This window comes from Artemia franciscana, chromosome 21 (genome assembly GCF_032884065.1).
Source record: "Artemia franciscana chromosome 21, ASM3288406v1, whole genome shotgun sequence".
NCBI classification, from domain to species: Eukaryota; Metazoa; Arthropoda; class Branchiopoda; order Anostraca; family Artemiidae; genus Artemia; species Artemia franciscana.
In genome coordinates, this window is record NC_088883.1 from 11,970,177 (window position 1) to 11,984,318 (window position 14,142).

The 14,142-nt window shown below is 34.7% G+C and overlaps 1 protein-coding gene across 1 annotated transcript in view; it reads left to right on the forward strand.

Moving 5' to 3' along the window:
• The window catches only part of LOC136040686 (protein pelota-like), a 44,978-nt gene extending 36,015 nt beyond the window's left edge, over window positions 1-8,963 (forward strand). The window contains exon 3 of the mRNA XM_065724984.1: window positions 7,432-8,963. Coding sequence (XP_065581056.1) covers window positions 7,432-8,590 — 1,159 coding nt within the window. The 3' untranslated portion in view covers window positions 8,591-8,963. The remainder of the gene's footprint in view (window positions 1-7,431) is intronic.
• Window positions 8,964-14,142: the final 5,179 nt, after the last annotated feature.

A 14,142-nucleotide genomic window follows, 5' to 3' on the forward strand; every position in this document is an offset into this window, starting at 1 on the left:
CCCCATCGTCATTTATATATCCCCCTGTGCCCCCCGGTGTCCCCGTTGTAGTTGTGTCCCTGTGTCCCGGTCGTCATTTATATTCCCTGTGTCCCGGTCGTCATTTGTATCCTGGTCTCCCGGTCTGTATATACATTCGTTTTTGAAATGGTATATGACGAAATAAATTTTTGTATTTTTCCCATTTTTTTCTTTTTAGTTTTTTGGTTTTTACTTTTTTTTTACTTTTTTTTAGTTTTTTCTTTTTTCTTTTTAGTTTTTTTTATTTTTATTTTTTTTTAAGTTTTGTTTTTCTCCTTTATTTTTCATTTTTTTTCCTTTTTTGATTTTTTTTCTTTTTTAGTTTTTTTAGTTTTTTAGCTTTCTTAGTTTTTTATTAGTTTTTAGTTTTTTTTTTCTTTTTAGTTTTTTTGTAGTTTTTACCTTTTTTTAGTTTTTTTAGTTTTTTTTACTTATGTCCTGGTCGTCATTTATACTCCCTGTGTCCCGGTCGTCATTTGTGTCCCGGTGCTTTGTTGATGGTGATTGCTAATCGAACATTCCTTGTGTCCCGGTCGCTTTCTCTTTGAGTGTCCCGGTCGTCATTTATATTCCCTATGTGCTGGTGTCCCGGTCGTCATTTGTGTCCCTATGTCCAGGTCTGTAATTTCGTCAGTCGAAAACATGACGTCAGTCGACACACAAACATGACGTCACTCGACAGATACACACACAGACAACTTATCTTCTATATATATAAAAATAAGGTGTCTGTGGATCTGTGGATCGTGGATCAGGTGACGTCACCTGAAAAAACTGGATCAGGTGACGTCAAAACTGAAAAAACTAAAAAAAGGCAAAAACTACAAAAAAAACTAAAAACTAATAAAAAAAATAAAAAAGCTAAAAAACTAAAAAAACTAAAAAAAGGCAAAAACTACAAAAAAACTAAAAACTAATAAAAAAGCTAAAAAACTAAAAAAAGGCAAAAACTACAAAAAAAAACTAAAAACTAATAAAAAAAATAAAAAAGCTATAAAACTAAAAAAACTAAAAAAAGGTAAAAAACTAAAAAAACTAACTACAAAAAAAACTAAAAACTAATAAAAAAAATAAAAAATCTAAAAAACTAAAAAAACTAAAAAAAGGCAAAAACTACAAAAAAAACTAAAAACTAATAAAAAAGCTAAAAAACTAAAAAAACTAAAAAAAGGCAAAAACTACAAAAAAAACTAAAAACTAATAAAAAAAATAAAAAAGCTAAAAAACTAAAAAAACTAAAAAAACTAAAAAAAGGTAAAAAACTAAAAAAACTAAAAACTAAAAAAAACTAAAAAAAGGAAAAAACTGAAAAATAAGCTAAAATAAAGGTAAAAACCAATAAAAAACTAAAAAAAAAACTGAAAAAACTAAAAAAAGGCAAAAACTACAAAAAAAACTAAAAACTAATAAAAAAGTAAAAAAGCTAAAAAACTAAAAAAACTAAAAAAACTAAAAAAAGGTAAAAAACTAAAAAAAATAAAAAATAAAAAAAAACTAAAAAAAAAGGAAAAAACTGAAAAATAAGCTAAAATAAAGGTAAAAACCAATAAAAAACTAAAAAGAAAAAAAGGAAAAAACTAAAAAAAAATTTCATCTAAAAAACTAAAAAAAAACTAAAAAAGGTAAAAACTAAAAGAACTAAAAAAGAAAAAAATAAATGACGACACTCAAAGAGAAAGCGACCAGGACAAAAGGAATGTTCGATTAGCAATCAACAAAGCACCGGGACACAGGGAGTATAAATGACGACCAGGACATAAGTAAAAAAAAAACTAACAAAACTAAAAAGAAGGTAAAAACTACAAAAAAACTAAAAAGAAAAAAAAACTAATAAAAAAACTAAAAAATCTAAAAATCTAAATAAACTAAAAAAGAAAAAAAAAGGAAAAAAATAAAGGAGAAAAACAAAACTAAAAAACGAATGTATATACAGACCGGGACACCGGGATACAAATGACGACCGGGACACAGGGAATATAAATGACGACTGGGACACAGGGACACAACTACAACGGGGACACCGGGGGAAACAGGGGGATATAAATGACGACCGGGACACCGGGACAGGGAATGGTCGATTAGCAATCACCATCAACAAAGCTCAAGGGCAATCATTAGAATCATGAGGTATAGATCTGAATACAGATTGTTTTCCCATGGACCATTATATGTTGCATGTTCAAGAGTCGGTAAACCTGACAATCTATTTGGATCAGGTGACGTCACCTGAAAAAACTGGATCAGGTGACGTCAAAACTGAAAAAACTAAAAAAAGACAAAAACTACTAAAAAAACTAAAAACTAATAAAAAAAAATAAAAAAGCTAAAAAACTAAAAAAACTAAAAAAAGGCAAAAACTACAAAAAAAACTAAAAACTAATAAAAAAAATAAAAAAGCTAAAAAACTAAAAAAACTAAAAAAACTAAAAAAAGGTAAAAAACTAAAAAAACTAACTACAAAAAAAACTAAAAACTAATAAAAAAAATAAAAAAGCTAAAAAACTAAAAAAAGGCAAAAACTACAAAAAAAACTAAAAACTAATAAAAAAGCTAAAAAACTAAAAAAACTAAAAAAAGGCAAAAACTACAAAAGAAACTAAAAACTAATAAAAAAAATAAAAAAGCTAAAAAACTAAAAAAACTAAAAAAACTAAAAAAAGTTAAAAAACTAAAAAAACTAAAAACTAAAAAAAACTAAAAAAAGGAAAAAACTGAAAAATAAGCTAAAATAAAGGTAAAAACCAATAAAAAACTAAAAAGAAAAAAAGGAAAAAACTAAAAAAAATTTTCATCTAAAAAACTAAAAAAAACTAAAAAAGGTAAAAACTAAAAGAACTAAAAAAGAAAAAAATAAATGACGACACTCAAAGAGAAAGCGACCAGGACAAAAGGAATGTTCGATTAGCAATCAACAAAGCACCGGGACACAGGGAGTATAAATGACGACCAGGACATAAGTAAAAAAAAAAACTAACAAAACTAAAAAGAAGGTAAAAACTACAAAAAAACTAAAAAGAAAAAAAAACTAAAAACTAATAAAAAAACTAAAAAATCTAAAAATCTAAATAAACTAAAAAAGAAAAAAAAAAGGAAAAAAATAAAGGAGAAAAACAAAACTAAAAAACGAATGTATATACAGACCGGGACACCGGGATACAAATGACGACCGGGACACAGGGAATATAAATGACGACCGGGACACAGGGATATAACTACAACGGGGACACCGGGGGAAACAGGGGGATATAAATGACGACCGGGACACCGGGGCAGGGAATTGTCGATTAGCAATCACCATCAACAAAGCTCAAGGGCAATCATTAGAATCATGAGGTATAGATCTGAATACAGATTGTTTTCCCATGGACCATTATATGTTGCATGTTCAAGAGTCGGTAAACCTGACAATCTATTTATATGCAAAGACAATGGGACAGCAAAGAATGTTGTATATTCGCAAGTTTTACGTAGTTAAAACCATATATATATATATATATATATATATATATATATATATATATATATATATATATATATATATATATATATATATATATATATATATATATATCTATCTATATTCACAGGTGGGACATAGGGACACAACTACAATGGCGCGTAACTATTATGGCGCGTAACGACTTACGCGCGCGGGGGGCTTGGGGGGGGGGCGCGAAGCGCCCTCACCAACTAGGTGTTGGGGTGGCGCGAAGCGCCACCCCAACAGCTAGTTTTTATATATATAAGATAGATATATATTACAGACTGGGATACCCGGACACAAATCACGACCGGGACACAAAGAACATAAATGACGACCGGAACACAGGGACACACCTACAACGGGGCGCTGGAGGCACAGGCAGGATACATAAATGACGACCGGGACACAGGGATTGTTCGAATAGAAATTACAGACCGGGACACAAATGACGACCGGGACACCGGGACACAGGGAATATAAATGACGACCGGGACACAGGGACACATCATTAGAATAATGAGGTATATATCTGAATACGGATTGTTTTTCCCATGGACAATTATATGTTGCATGTTCAAGAGTCAGTAAACCTGACAATCTATTAATACGCACAGACAATTGGACAGCGAAGAATGTTGTATATTCGCATGTTTTACGTAGTTAAAAACACACACACACACATATATATATATATATATATATATATATATATATATATATATATATATATATATATATATATATATATATATATATATATATATATATATATATACTAGCTATTGGGGTGGCGCTTCGCGCCACCCCAATAGCCCACCTGTGAATAGACATAGATATAAATATATGTTTTTAACTACGTAAAACATTCGAATATACAACATTCTTCGCTGTCCCATTGTCTGTGCATATAAATAGATTGTCAGGTTTACTGACTCTTGAACATGCAACATATAATTGTCCATGGGAAAAACGATCCGTATTCAGATCTATACCTCATTATTCTAATGATGTGTCCCTGTGTCTCGGTCGTCATTTATAATCCCTGTGTCCCGGTCGTCATTTGTGTCCCACTGTCCCAGTTTGTAATTTCTCTGTCCCGGTGTCCCGGTCGTCATTTGTGTCCCGGTGTCCCGGTCTGTAATTTCTATTCGAAAAATCCCTGTGTCCTGGTCGTCAGTTATATATCCCGCCTGTGTCTCCAACGTCTCCGTTGTAGTTGCGTCCCTGTGTCCCGGTCGTCATTTATATTCCCTGTGTCCCGGTCGTGATTTGTGACCGGGTGTCCCAGTCTGTAATATATATGAATATATGTTTTTAACTACGTAAAACATGCAAATATACAACATTCTTCGCTGTTCCATTGTCTGTGCATATAAATAGATTGTCAGGTTTACTGACTCTTGAACCTTCAACATATAATTGTCCATGGGAAAAACAATCCGTATTCAGATCTATACCTCATTATTCTGATGATGTGTCCATGTGTCCCGGTCGTCATTTATATTCCCTGGGTCCCGGTCGTCATTTGTGTCCCGGTGTCCCAGTTTGCAATTTCTCTTTGAGTGTCTCGGTCGTCATTTATATTCCCTGTGTCCCGGTGTCCCTGTCGTCATTTGTGTCCCGGTGTCCCGGTCTGTAATTTCTATTTGAACAATCCCTGTTTCCCGGTCGTCATTTATATATCCCGCCTGTGCCCCCGGCGTCCCCGTTGTAGTTGTGTCCCTTTGTCCCGGTCGTCATTTATATTCCCTGTGTCCCGGTCGTGATTTGTGTCCGGGTGTCCCATTCTGTAATTTCTCTTTGAGGTTCCCGGTCGTCATTTATATTCCCTGTGTCCCGGTCGTCATTTGTGTCCCGGTGTCCCGGTATGTAATTTCATCAGTTGACAAACATGACGTCAGTCGACAAACAACTTCATGACGCATACAACTCAATATCTATTACAGGTGGGACACAGGGACACAACTTCAATGGCGCGTAACTAATATTGTGCGTAATGACTTACGCGCGCGGGGGGGCTTGGGGGGGTGCGAAGCGCCTCCCCAACAGCTAGTTTATTAAATATAATGATCATGTTCAGTATTTTTTTTACATTAGGCCATTTTGTTTAATATTGTGTTAGGATCAGTGACTGTTTGAGAAGGAGGGTACTGAAAGGGCACTTGCCCCGGGTGCAGAAATTTTAGAGGAGTGAAATTTCAAATATTGTTGCAAAAACTCAAAGATATGAAGAAATAATTCAACATCAACACATGTCCTTACATAAACCTATAGATGTGTTAGAATTGATGCGCAATACGGAGTTGATGAGGTCTATGCAAATGTAAGAGTCGCCTATCAAATATTTTTAGCGATTGCAGTGTCGTTGGACAGAATAGAAGGAGAAATCCCTCATATCATTTGACAGCATAATAAGAAAATTATTAAACCAAGGATACAAAAGTGATTTAGAGAGTTTTAATCAAGATCCACTGAGAGAACTGAGTGGCTTTAGTACCCCAGATTTCCCTACAGATTTAGGTATAGAAGAAAACCAGGTTGAGACTTTTGATAAAAATAAAAGTGTTAACTTATATGTGAACTTAGGGGCTAACACCTGAGATTTTGATATGGAAAATAGTCAAAGTTAAATTATGACCCAGGAATAATAGTGATAATATAAATAGAAAATCTGGGGCAAATAGATCATTACAGTTTAGTGTTCCTAATTATGGACAGGAAAAAAAAAGTACTCGTGAAAGGAGAGATAATATAAAAACGGTAAATTATAAAGAGCATAGCTTAAAATGTTTTCTAAAATATAGCTTAAACTTATCAATTAATTTAATTCTAAAATTTAACTTCATCAATTACAATGCAAGCAAGTTCATGAGAAAACTATTAAAGTTTAAGAGGCACATCTAATACCATTTCTCTACCGCAATCCCAAGTGTAAAAAAAAAGAATGATAAACTCAGCTGAAACACGAACAGAAATGTGTGGAAACAATAGATTTTTGGCCTAAGGAAAGAGTTCTATCATATAAACAAATTCTATAGGAGACAGTTATGGGGAAAATAAATTGAATTTGAAGCTGTAAGAGGCTTAATTTCTTCAAGTCCTTTAATAACTTTGATTAATCCCCTATTTATCTTTTATTAAAGAAGACAATTGGTTTCATGGCTGCTTTTAAAGTAAAACCTAGCCATTCATAGTAATGGAAAAACTTAAATATGTTTGTAAAGCGATAAATTTAGGAAAAAAATTTCCATTTTAAGTATTTTTAGGAATTGTAGCAATGATGTAGAGAAATTTCTACAGTAACAATTTGTTGCAAAAACAAACCTATAGAAATTTTGAAAATTAGCCTAGATCCAGAAAAAAACGGTATTGAATTGACATGAAAACAGTACCATTGGGAAAACATGGCCAAATCGTCAATCAAGAGAATTCTAGTATCCTGAGAAACAATATAAATTACTTTATTGCATAGGAAGCTGCTTCTTTGTCTTTATGCGTCACCAATCATATGGCCGTGAACCACCGCAGAGAAATGTTGTAGCTTTCTTATGAAAGGAAATGACTGTATCTAGTGTTTTTTTTTTGTAATTAACAAAATGTAAAATAAAACTGAAAATGCACAAAAAGTTCCTTTTTTTAGCAAGGTATAAGATTTTGTAATTGATTAAAATCCTAACCAGATTTCTTGAAATGTCGTCATGTATAATTTTAAAACGGCGTAATACGTGTTAAATTGTGCTGGTCATATTGAATATGACACCGGTTACGATTGAATTGGGTAGATATGACGTCATATTGAAACATAAATCATGATCCAAAACAGTGTGATGTCATTTACCATATATAAAATGATAAACAAACTCAAGTTTTTCATTAGTAATAGATATTACAAGGACATACAAACATCTAATCATGAAGCTTTGTAGGAAATCATTCGAAGCTGATGGACCTGGAGCTGTTACCCTATATCCTGAAGATGCAGAAGACATGTGGCAAGTCTACAACCTGTTGTCTGAACGAGACTCTGTAACAGCATCTACTATAAGAAAGGTACTGACTGAATCTGAAACAAGGTCTTCATCTAGTAATAGAGTTCGTACTACCTTAACCATTCAAATAGAAACTGTAGATTTTGATGCACAGGCATGTGTTATTCGAGTAAAAGGAAGAAATATACAAGAGAATCCGTATGTTAAGATTGGAGCGTATCATGCGATCGACTTAGAAACCAACAGAGAAGTCTCTCTGTTCAAGCTGTGTTGGGATTCTATTTCAATTGAAAGGCTTAAATGTGCTTGTGACCCAGCTCAAACTGTCGATTTGGCTGTGGTACAAATGCAAGAAGGATTGGCTAACATTTGTTTGATCACAAAATCAATGACAAGTTTGAAAACTAGAATTGAGATAAAAATACCACAAAAACAAAAAGGAAATACTGCCCAAAGGGAAAATGCGTTAAAAAAGTTCTACAAAAACATAGTAGATGATGTTCTAAAACATTTAAACTTTGAAGCTCTTCGGGTCCTTATAATTGGTAGCCCAGATTTTGTGGATCAACTTTATGAATATTTATGTGAAACAGCAATGAAAACAAAGAGCCAAATTTTGCATGATGCGAAACGTAAATTCGTTCCTTGTAAAATATCAACCGGATTTAAACGCTCGTTAAAAGAAATCCTTCAAGATCCAGCTGTTTTAAGTAAGCTTTCTGACACAAAAGTGGGAGCTGAAGTTCATTCAATAAAATCTTTCAACCAAATGCTTAGTACTGACCCTAGTAGAGCATTTTACGGATACAAACACGTTTCAGTGGCTGCTGAAGCACTTGCTGTTGATACCCTATTAGTAACAGACAACCTATTTAGGTCAAAAGATATATCAGAAAGACGGAGATATGTCAGCCTTGTTGACAGCGTCCGCAGTTCGGGTGGAAAAATCAGAATATTTTCGTCTATGCATTTCTCTGGAGAGGAGCTTGCCAAATTTACTGGTATTGCTGCTATTTTACGTTTTCCAATGGCTGAGCCGAAAGAAGAAGATGAAGATAATAAAGAAGTAGTTTTAGAAAAAGTTGCACCTATTTAATAGGGATTTTTAGAATTGTGATATTTATCAGTTTAGATATATTTTATCGGCATTTGGTTGTATGATATTGGTTATAATGCGTAATAATTGTATTACTTTTTATTATTGTGTTGTACATGTATTTTTAATTGCTGTTTGACATTGCATAGCTGCAGTATTCTGATTCCTGTTTTTCAACGCATGCTGTTGCTGCAAGCAAATAACCCCCCTCCATTAGCAAGTCAAGTGATACTGTTCTGGTTCAGCGAACACTGACTGAAGTGACACCCAAACAAGCTAGTGATTTTAGAAGGCACAGAACAACTGAGTGATACGAATGCATATGACCTATTTGTCGAACGCTTCAAACCCCAAACAACAACAACAGAAAAAGTGAGTAACGGATCTTAGAACATTTTATGTTTTTTGTCAGCATTAAAATAAAGGTCAGGATATTATATGTTTAACGATTTTTTCAACTTTGCATGTATGTTCTTAGGACTATTTTTAAAAATCAAGAATATTGAAGCGCACAAATCCTGGTCTTTATTTAAAATTTAAACATTATGCTATATGGGAACTTAGTTTCGCCCATTTTGACAAAGAAAGGTTAAAATACCCTCATACAAGTAATGATACTTTTAGGGACAGCCCAGCACTCTAGGTAGATGGGCAAGTCCTGTTAGGCTTTTGACTGGATGCTTGTTTTTCTGCAATGAAGTTAACTGACGTCACGACGAGACAAGTTATAACTGATGAAATAATTGAATTTGATCACAAGAGCCGTCCCAATTACTTTACTAAGAAGCAAAGCTGATGCGGGAGAACATGATGAAGTAGTTTGTAATTCATAGCTACCTTAGTCCTTTTCTCCATTAACAGATTTTATTGCACATGCAGAAGATTTTAAATCACCCTATTCATCATAAGAGGAGTGGAAACAAAGAGGTGTCTAAGAAGAACTACCAGCAGTAGTCCTTGAGATTACAACGAAAACTTGGAATCTCAGTCCTGATCTTTGGAAATTAGGGGAAGTATCAATTACTACCAATTTTTAAAACTATATTAAAAAAGTATATTATTATTAGTTAATATCTTGGAATATCATTAAAGCTTAAAGATTTTTGCAATTGAATCTTGAGACTGTTAAATTCTCAGCTGCAACCCTGAATTAAAATGTTTAGATATGTCAAAATCTCCTAGATTTTGCAGTTAGATCAATAATAAATATCGTTCAAGTTTTTATTTCTATAATAGTAGGCAATGTAATAACTTATCTATTAAAACTAGAAAGTACCATTTACCTATTTATACTTTTCAATCTACACTGCAGCTGCTTTGGATTTATCTTAGTCAGTAGATATCTAGGTATTACTTCTACGACACCTATACACCTTTCACAGAGAGTAAGTAGCCCCTTGGATCTAGGTAAAACTTCTACGAAATCTACTCTTGCCACTATTCCGAAACAGAATGCGCAATGATTTAATATGGTTGCTAAGCGGTTTCTGATTATTTCGGAAATATTTATTGCGTAACCGATTTCTCTGACTTATCCCCCTAGGCACGCTACTGGCCTGTGGTATTTGTTGATTGGATACGAGGGGCACTGGCCACTTGTATTCGTCGAAGGGATTCTGGAGGGTACTAGCCGCTTGTAATCGTTATAGAAAATATGAGGGGGGGGGACTTGCCGCTTGTATTGCTATAGGTGTCCGCGAGTAAGTGCCGCTTGTACGTATTGAGGCCCCATAGCGGTACTGCCTGCTTGTACCCATAGACTCAATAGGGTGCGATGCTAAGGCGTACTGCTTGGAGTATTACCCCCATACTACTGGCACACTTACTACCCGGGCCACCAGCATCATAAGAATTCCAGTGTCCTTTCTGCAATGGCACACAATTTGCTTTCACCTGCAGCCAGCATTTTATGGCTCTCCAAGGTAGGTTCACTCTTACGTAAAAATTCTCTCCATACGCTACTTGAATCCACTTTTAAGACCTTAGAGTAACTGACTTCTCAATATCAGTAAGCCATGCCTAGATAACCTGGCCCCTAAGCCGCAAATCCATCAATTTAAGGAAATCATCAGGTTTGCAATTGGGACCCTAGCTTTTATTCCAAGCGCATGAGAAACCAGCTTTATCCAGCAGGGCTTTAACCTGTTTTGGCCATGTGACCTGTCTAGGATAATTCAAGTTCTTGTTATAAGTTACCTTCTCTAAACGGTTATCTGTCAAATGTAACACTTGAAACCAGAACCTAATCATTTGTATAATCCTCTTAGTACGCAAATTCGGTTAACCCAGGTCCCCTCTAACACCCAAACTACTAAATTATTATTCAGGCCAAGTACTTTTTTAAAATGCATATACTGCAGAGACTCCAATTGTCTCAATATAGTGTCACCCTACGTTTCGCAACCATAATGGGCAACTGATAGGACCTTGGTCATGAAAAGGTGCGTATGCTTCTTCATTTTCTTAATTCCCCTTATGTGCTTTTGCCTGGAGTAGAGCTCGTACAGTTACCTTTCCATGAGAAATCATCAAGTTAATGTGTTTGGTACAGTTCCCATTTTCTGAGAGCTCGTATCCTACTTATATCTTGGGGCTACCTTTATTGACTCACTTTTATAAGTAGCCTAAATGACAAATCATGTTGTCCGTTGAGTTTACCGCTATGAAAGATCACTATCTCAGTCTTGGATGCTTTTAGTTTCAATTTATTTGCTTCTACGTGAGCTGCAGCTAAATCCAGGAGTGTTTGAAGGGCTGACTTAGCCATCAAAGTCGTATCATTAACGAAAAGTAAACAAGAAAATTGAGTATTCGCAAGTGAAATGGCCGGGGCACATCTCTACTCAAGGTACTTTGCCAAATTGTTAGTGTATAAAGTGAAGAGCTTCGGTGTCAGTGTGCCTCTGTGATAGATTACTTTAAGGATTCTGAACGGCCGCGCTTGTCCTTTTTTTTAGCAATGATAACTATTGATAAAGTAAACTCGTACATGCTAATTAATAATTTGATAAATAACCTGGGTATCTTAGCTAGATAACAAATCAAAATGGGTCTATCAATGCTATCAAATTCTTTCCCAGTGTCGAGGAATGCGACACAGAGCTTACCCCTTCTCCTTCAATATTTCTCCATGAGAGCTTGAAATATAAAAACCTGGTCAGTTGTTGAGTATACCTGACAACATCCCCCTTGCGTCTCGCTTATAGCATTTCCCCTATCCAGCCAGCTCCTCAATCTAGTATCCAAAACCTTCTCCAATACTTTACTAGTAATTGGTACTAGGCTTGTTAGACGATAATTACCATGCATCATGTAGTCACCCTTTTTAAATAGCGGTTATATTACCAACATATTCGACGTTGCTGGCCATTTGCATGAAACTAGGAGTACATTGAACAGACCTTAAAAAATTGGCAATAGGGGTAAAAGTAATTTTTTATACGTAATGGAGGGTTCGGTTCAAGATTTTTTTTTCTCAAAAGACGCTTGCAGACGATGTACAATAGTCACAAAGAGCAGATTCAAAAGAAAGGCGGTCTTCAATTTTGGTCTATGATAATTTTATCTCACAAAAGAAAACACTGAAGTCCATAACCAAATAGCCTCATATAAACTAAAAAATGTCAAACCTCTACTAAAGTTACGTTCCGTAAGTACCTGGAGAATATCCTCTATAGTGACTGTTGTGTGTATAGTGACTGTATTTTTCTTCAACTCTTCCTCTCATATCTTCTGTGTGAGCTGTTAAGAATGCTCTGGGAGACTAACAGCTGAATCAATCTACTTGGTATATACATGTGGGTAAATGAGTGGGGTGGCTAAGTACTTGTTACCCTCCAGGTTTTCGTAGCATTTCGGCCAGTAATTAACGTCCGGAACCGTCTTTGACTTGTCACGTGGCGCACGCAAGGACTTCCTGAATTCTTTCGTGCTGGTCGATATGTAGGCTTTAAAGCCATTTTCTTGTTCTTTAATTTGGTATAGAAATTTCTTCCTTTTTATTAAATATTTGTGTTGCTTTCTAGCTAATCCAAATGCTAGTAGAGCTTCATGTCGTTCCTCTGACCTAGTAGCAATTTTTACCCTTTTTAATAAACTAAATGCTGAGTTTACACTCATCATCGAAAGGACCCATTTTTGGCAGTGTTGTGTAACTATATTAGGGTACAAAGGATTGTCATTTAAACTTTTTAGTTTGTCCAAAATCTCTTCTGGACAAAAAATTGAGCCTTAAGCTTTTTAGTTTCTCCCTCACACCTACCCTGAGGCAACATTTTTGCCCCTTGGGCTTGACTTGCTGCTTACACGGGGGAGGGAAGTCAAATGAGATACCCTACTAATTTCGAGAGAAAGTTTTATCAGAAAATGGTCTGAACCCAGCACTTGGACAAAAATATGAAACACTGATAAAAGTATAAAAAACAAACCTTAAAACAAAATACAAAAGTAAAATAGGATGACCCTTTCTTAGTAACAGTGAAAGGGAAACTGAATTAAAACACAAGTCTAAATGGCATTTCACAATTTCATCTTGCGTAAAGTACTCTTAAATGCTAATCGCTTTCCAAATAGATTATTACTAAGAAAGGGTCATCATATTTTGGTTTCGCGTTTTTTTTAAGGTTTGTTTTTTTATATTTGAATCAGTTTTATTCTACACTGAGGACGGTCACGTGGAGGTCTTGACCAAAATATTTGCATAATTTTTCAGCTTTTTCACTGACTGTTTATTGTCCTCGTTTTCTTCCTTTCTTTGTGATTTTATGTTTTATCATAATTAGCCAGTGTGGTCTCAGAAATTTAATTATATGCATTAAAATCACGTTCTACAACCAAGTAGTCCCCCAGAAACTTTTGTTTTGTAAAACACGTTTCTTCATGCACCACAATCCAACAATCCATGTATCTTCAGAAGACTATGTACTATTTTAGGAAGCAAGATATGCAGAACCAACAATAAAAAAGGTATTTTCACACTTAAACCTGCCCTACACTATAATCTCAGATAAACTGGCAAGTCCAAATAAACTGCAGACCAAAATAATGTTTGGCTAAAAAGCGTAATTACACCGCGTCAATTCTGGTTATTCTTGGAGGTTTTTTTTTGTTCACTGCAAAAAAAGAACAATTACTTAAGGAAGTGCCCTGCAGATCTCCGTCTCCATTATACCAAGAATCAACCCCTCAAGCTATTTTTAACTCTCTAAATGTTGCCATTAACATATTTTTCATTTTAAAACCTTAAATATTTCAGCAGCTAATTCTAAGCACACGGTTGACGGAAAGGGGCTTATGGCTACAATGATCATAGTCCTGACTACTCATATTCTCTAGGGAGTCTCGACTTTAACCTTTGGAAGATGAGTTAAAACCACTTAGTTCAGCTTGTGTAATTTTACTGCCGCTATTAGTAGTATAAATCTTCCGCACACTGCTAATTCTTGTTTTCTGAGCATCTTTGGGGGTGATAATTGTGTCTAATCTTCTATTTGATTTTCCGCAGGTAACCATTTTTGTGCGTATGATTAGGGGATGTATTTTTTAGCTGTTGC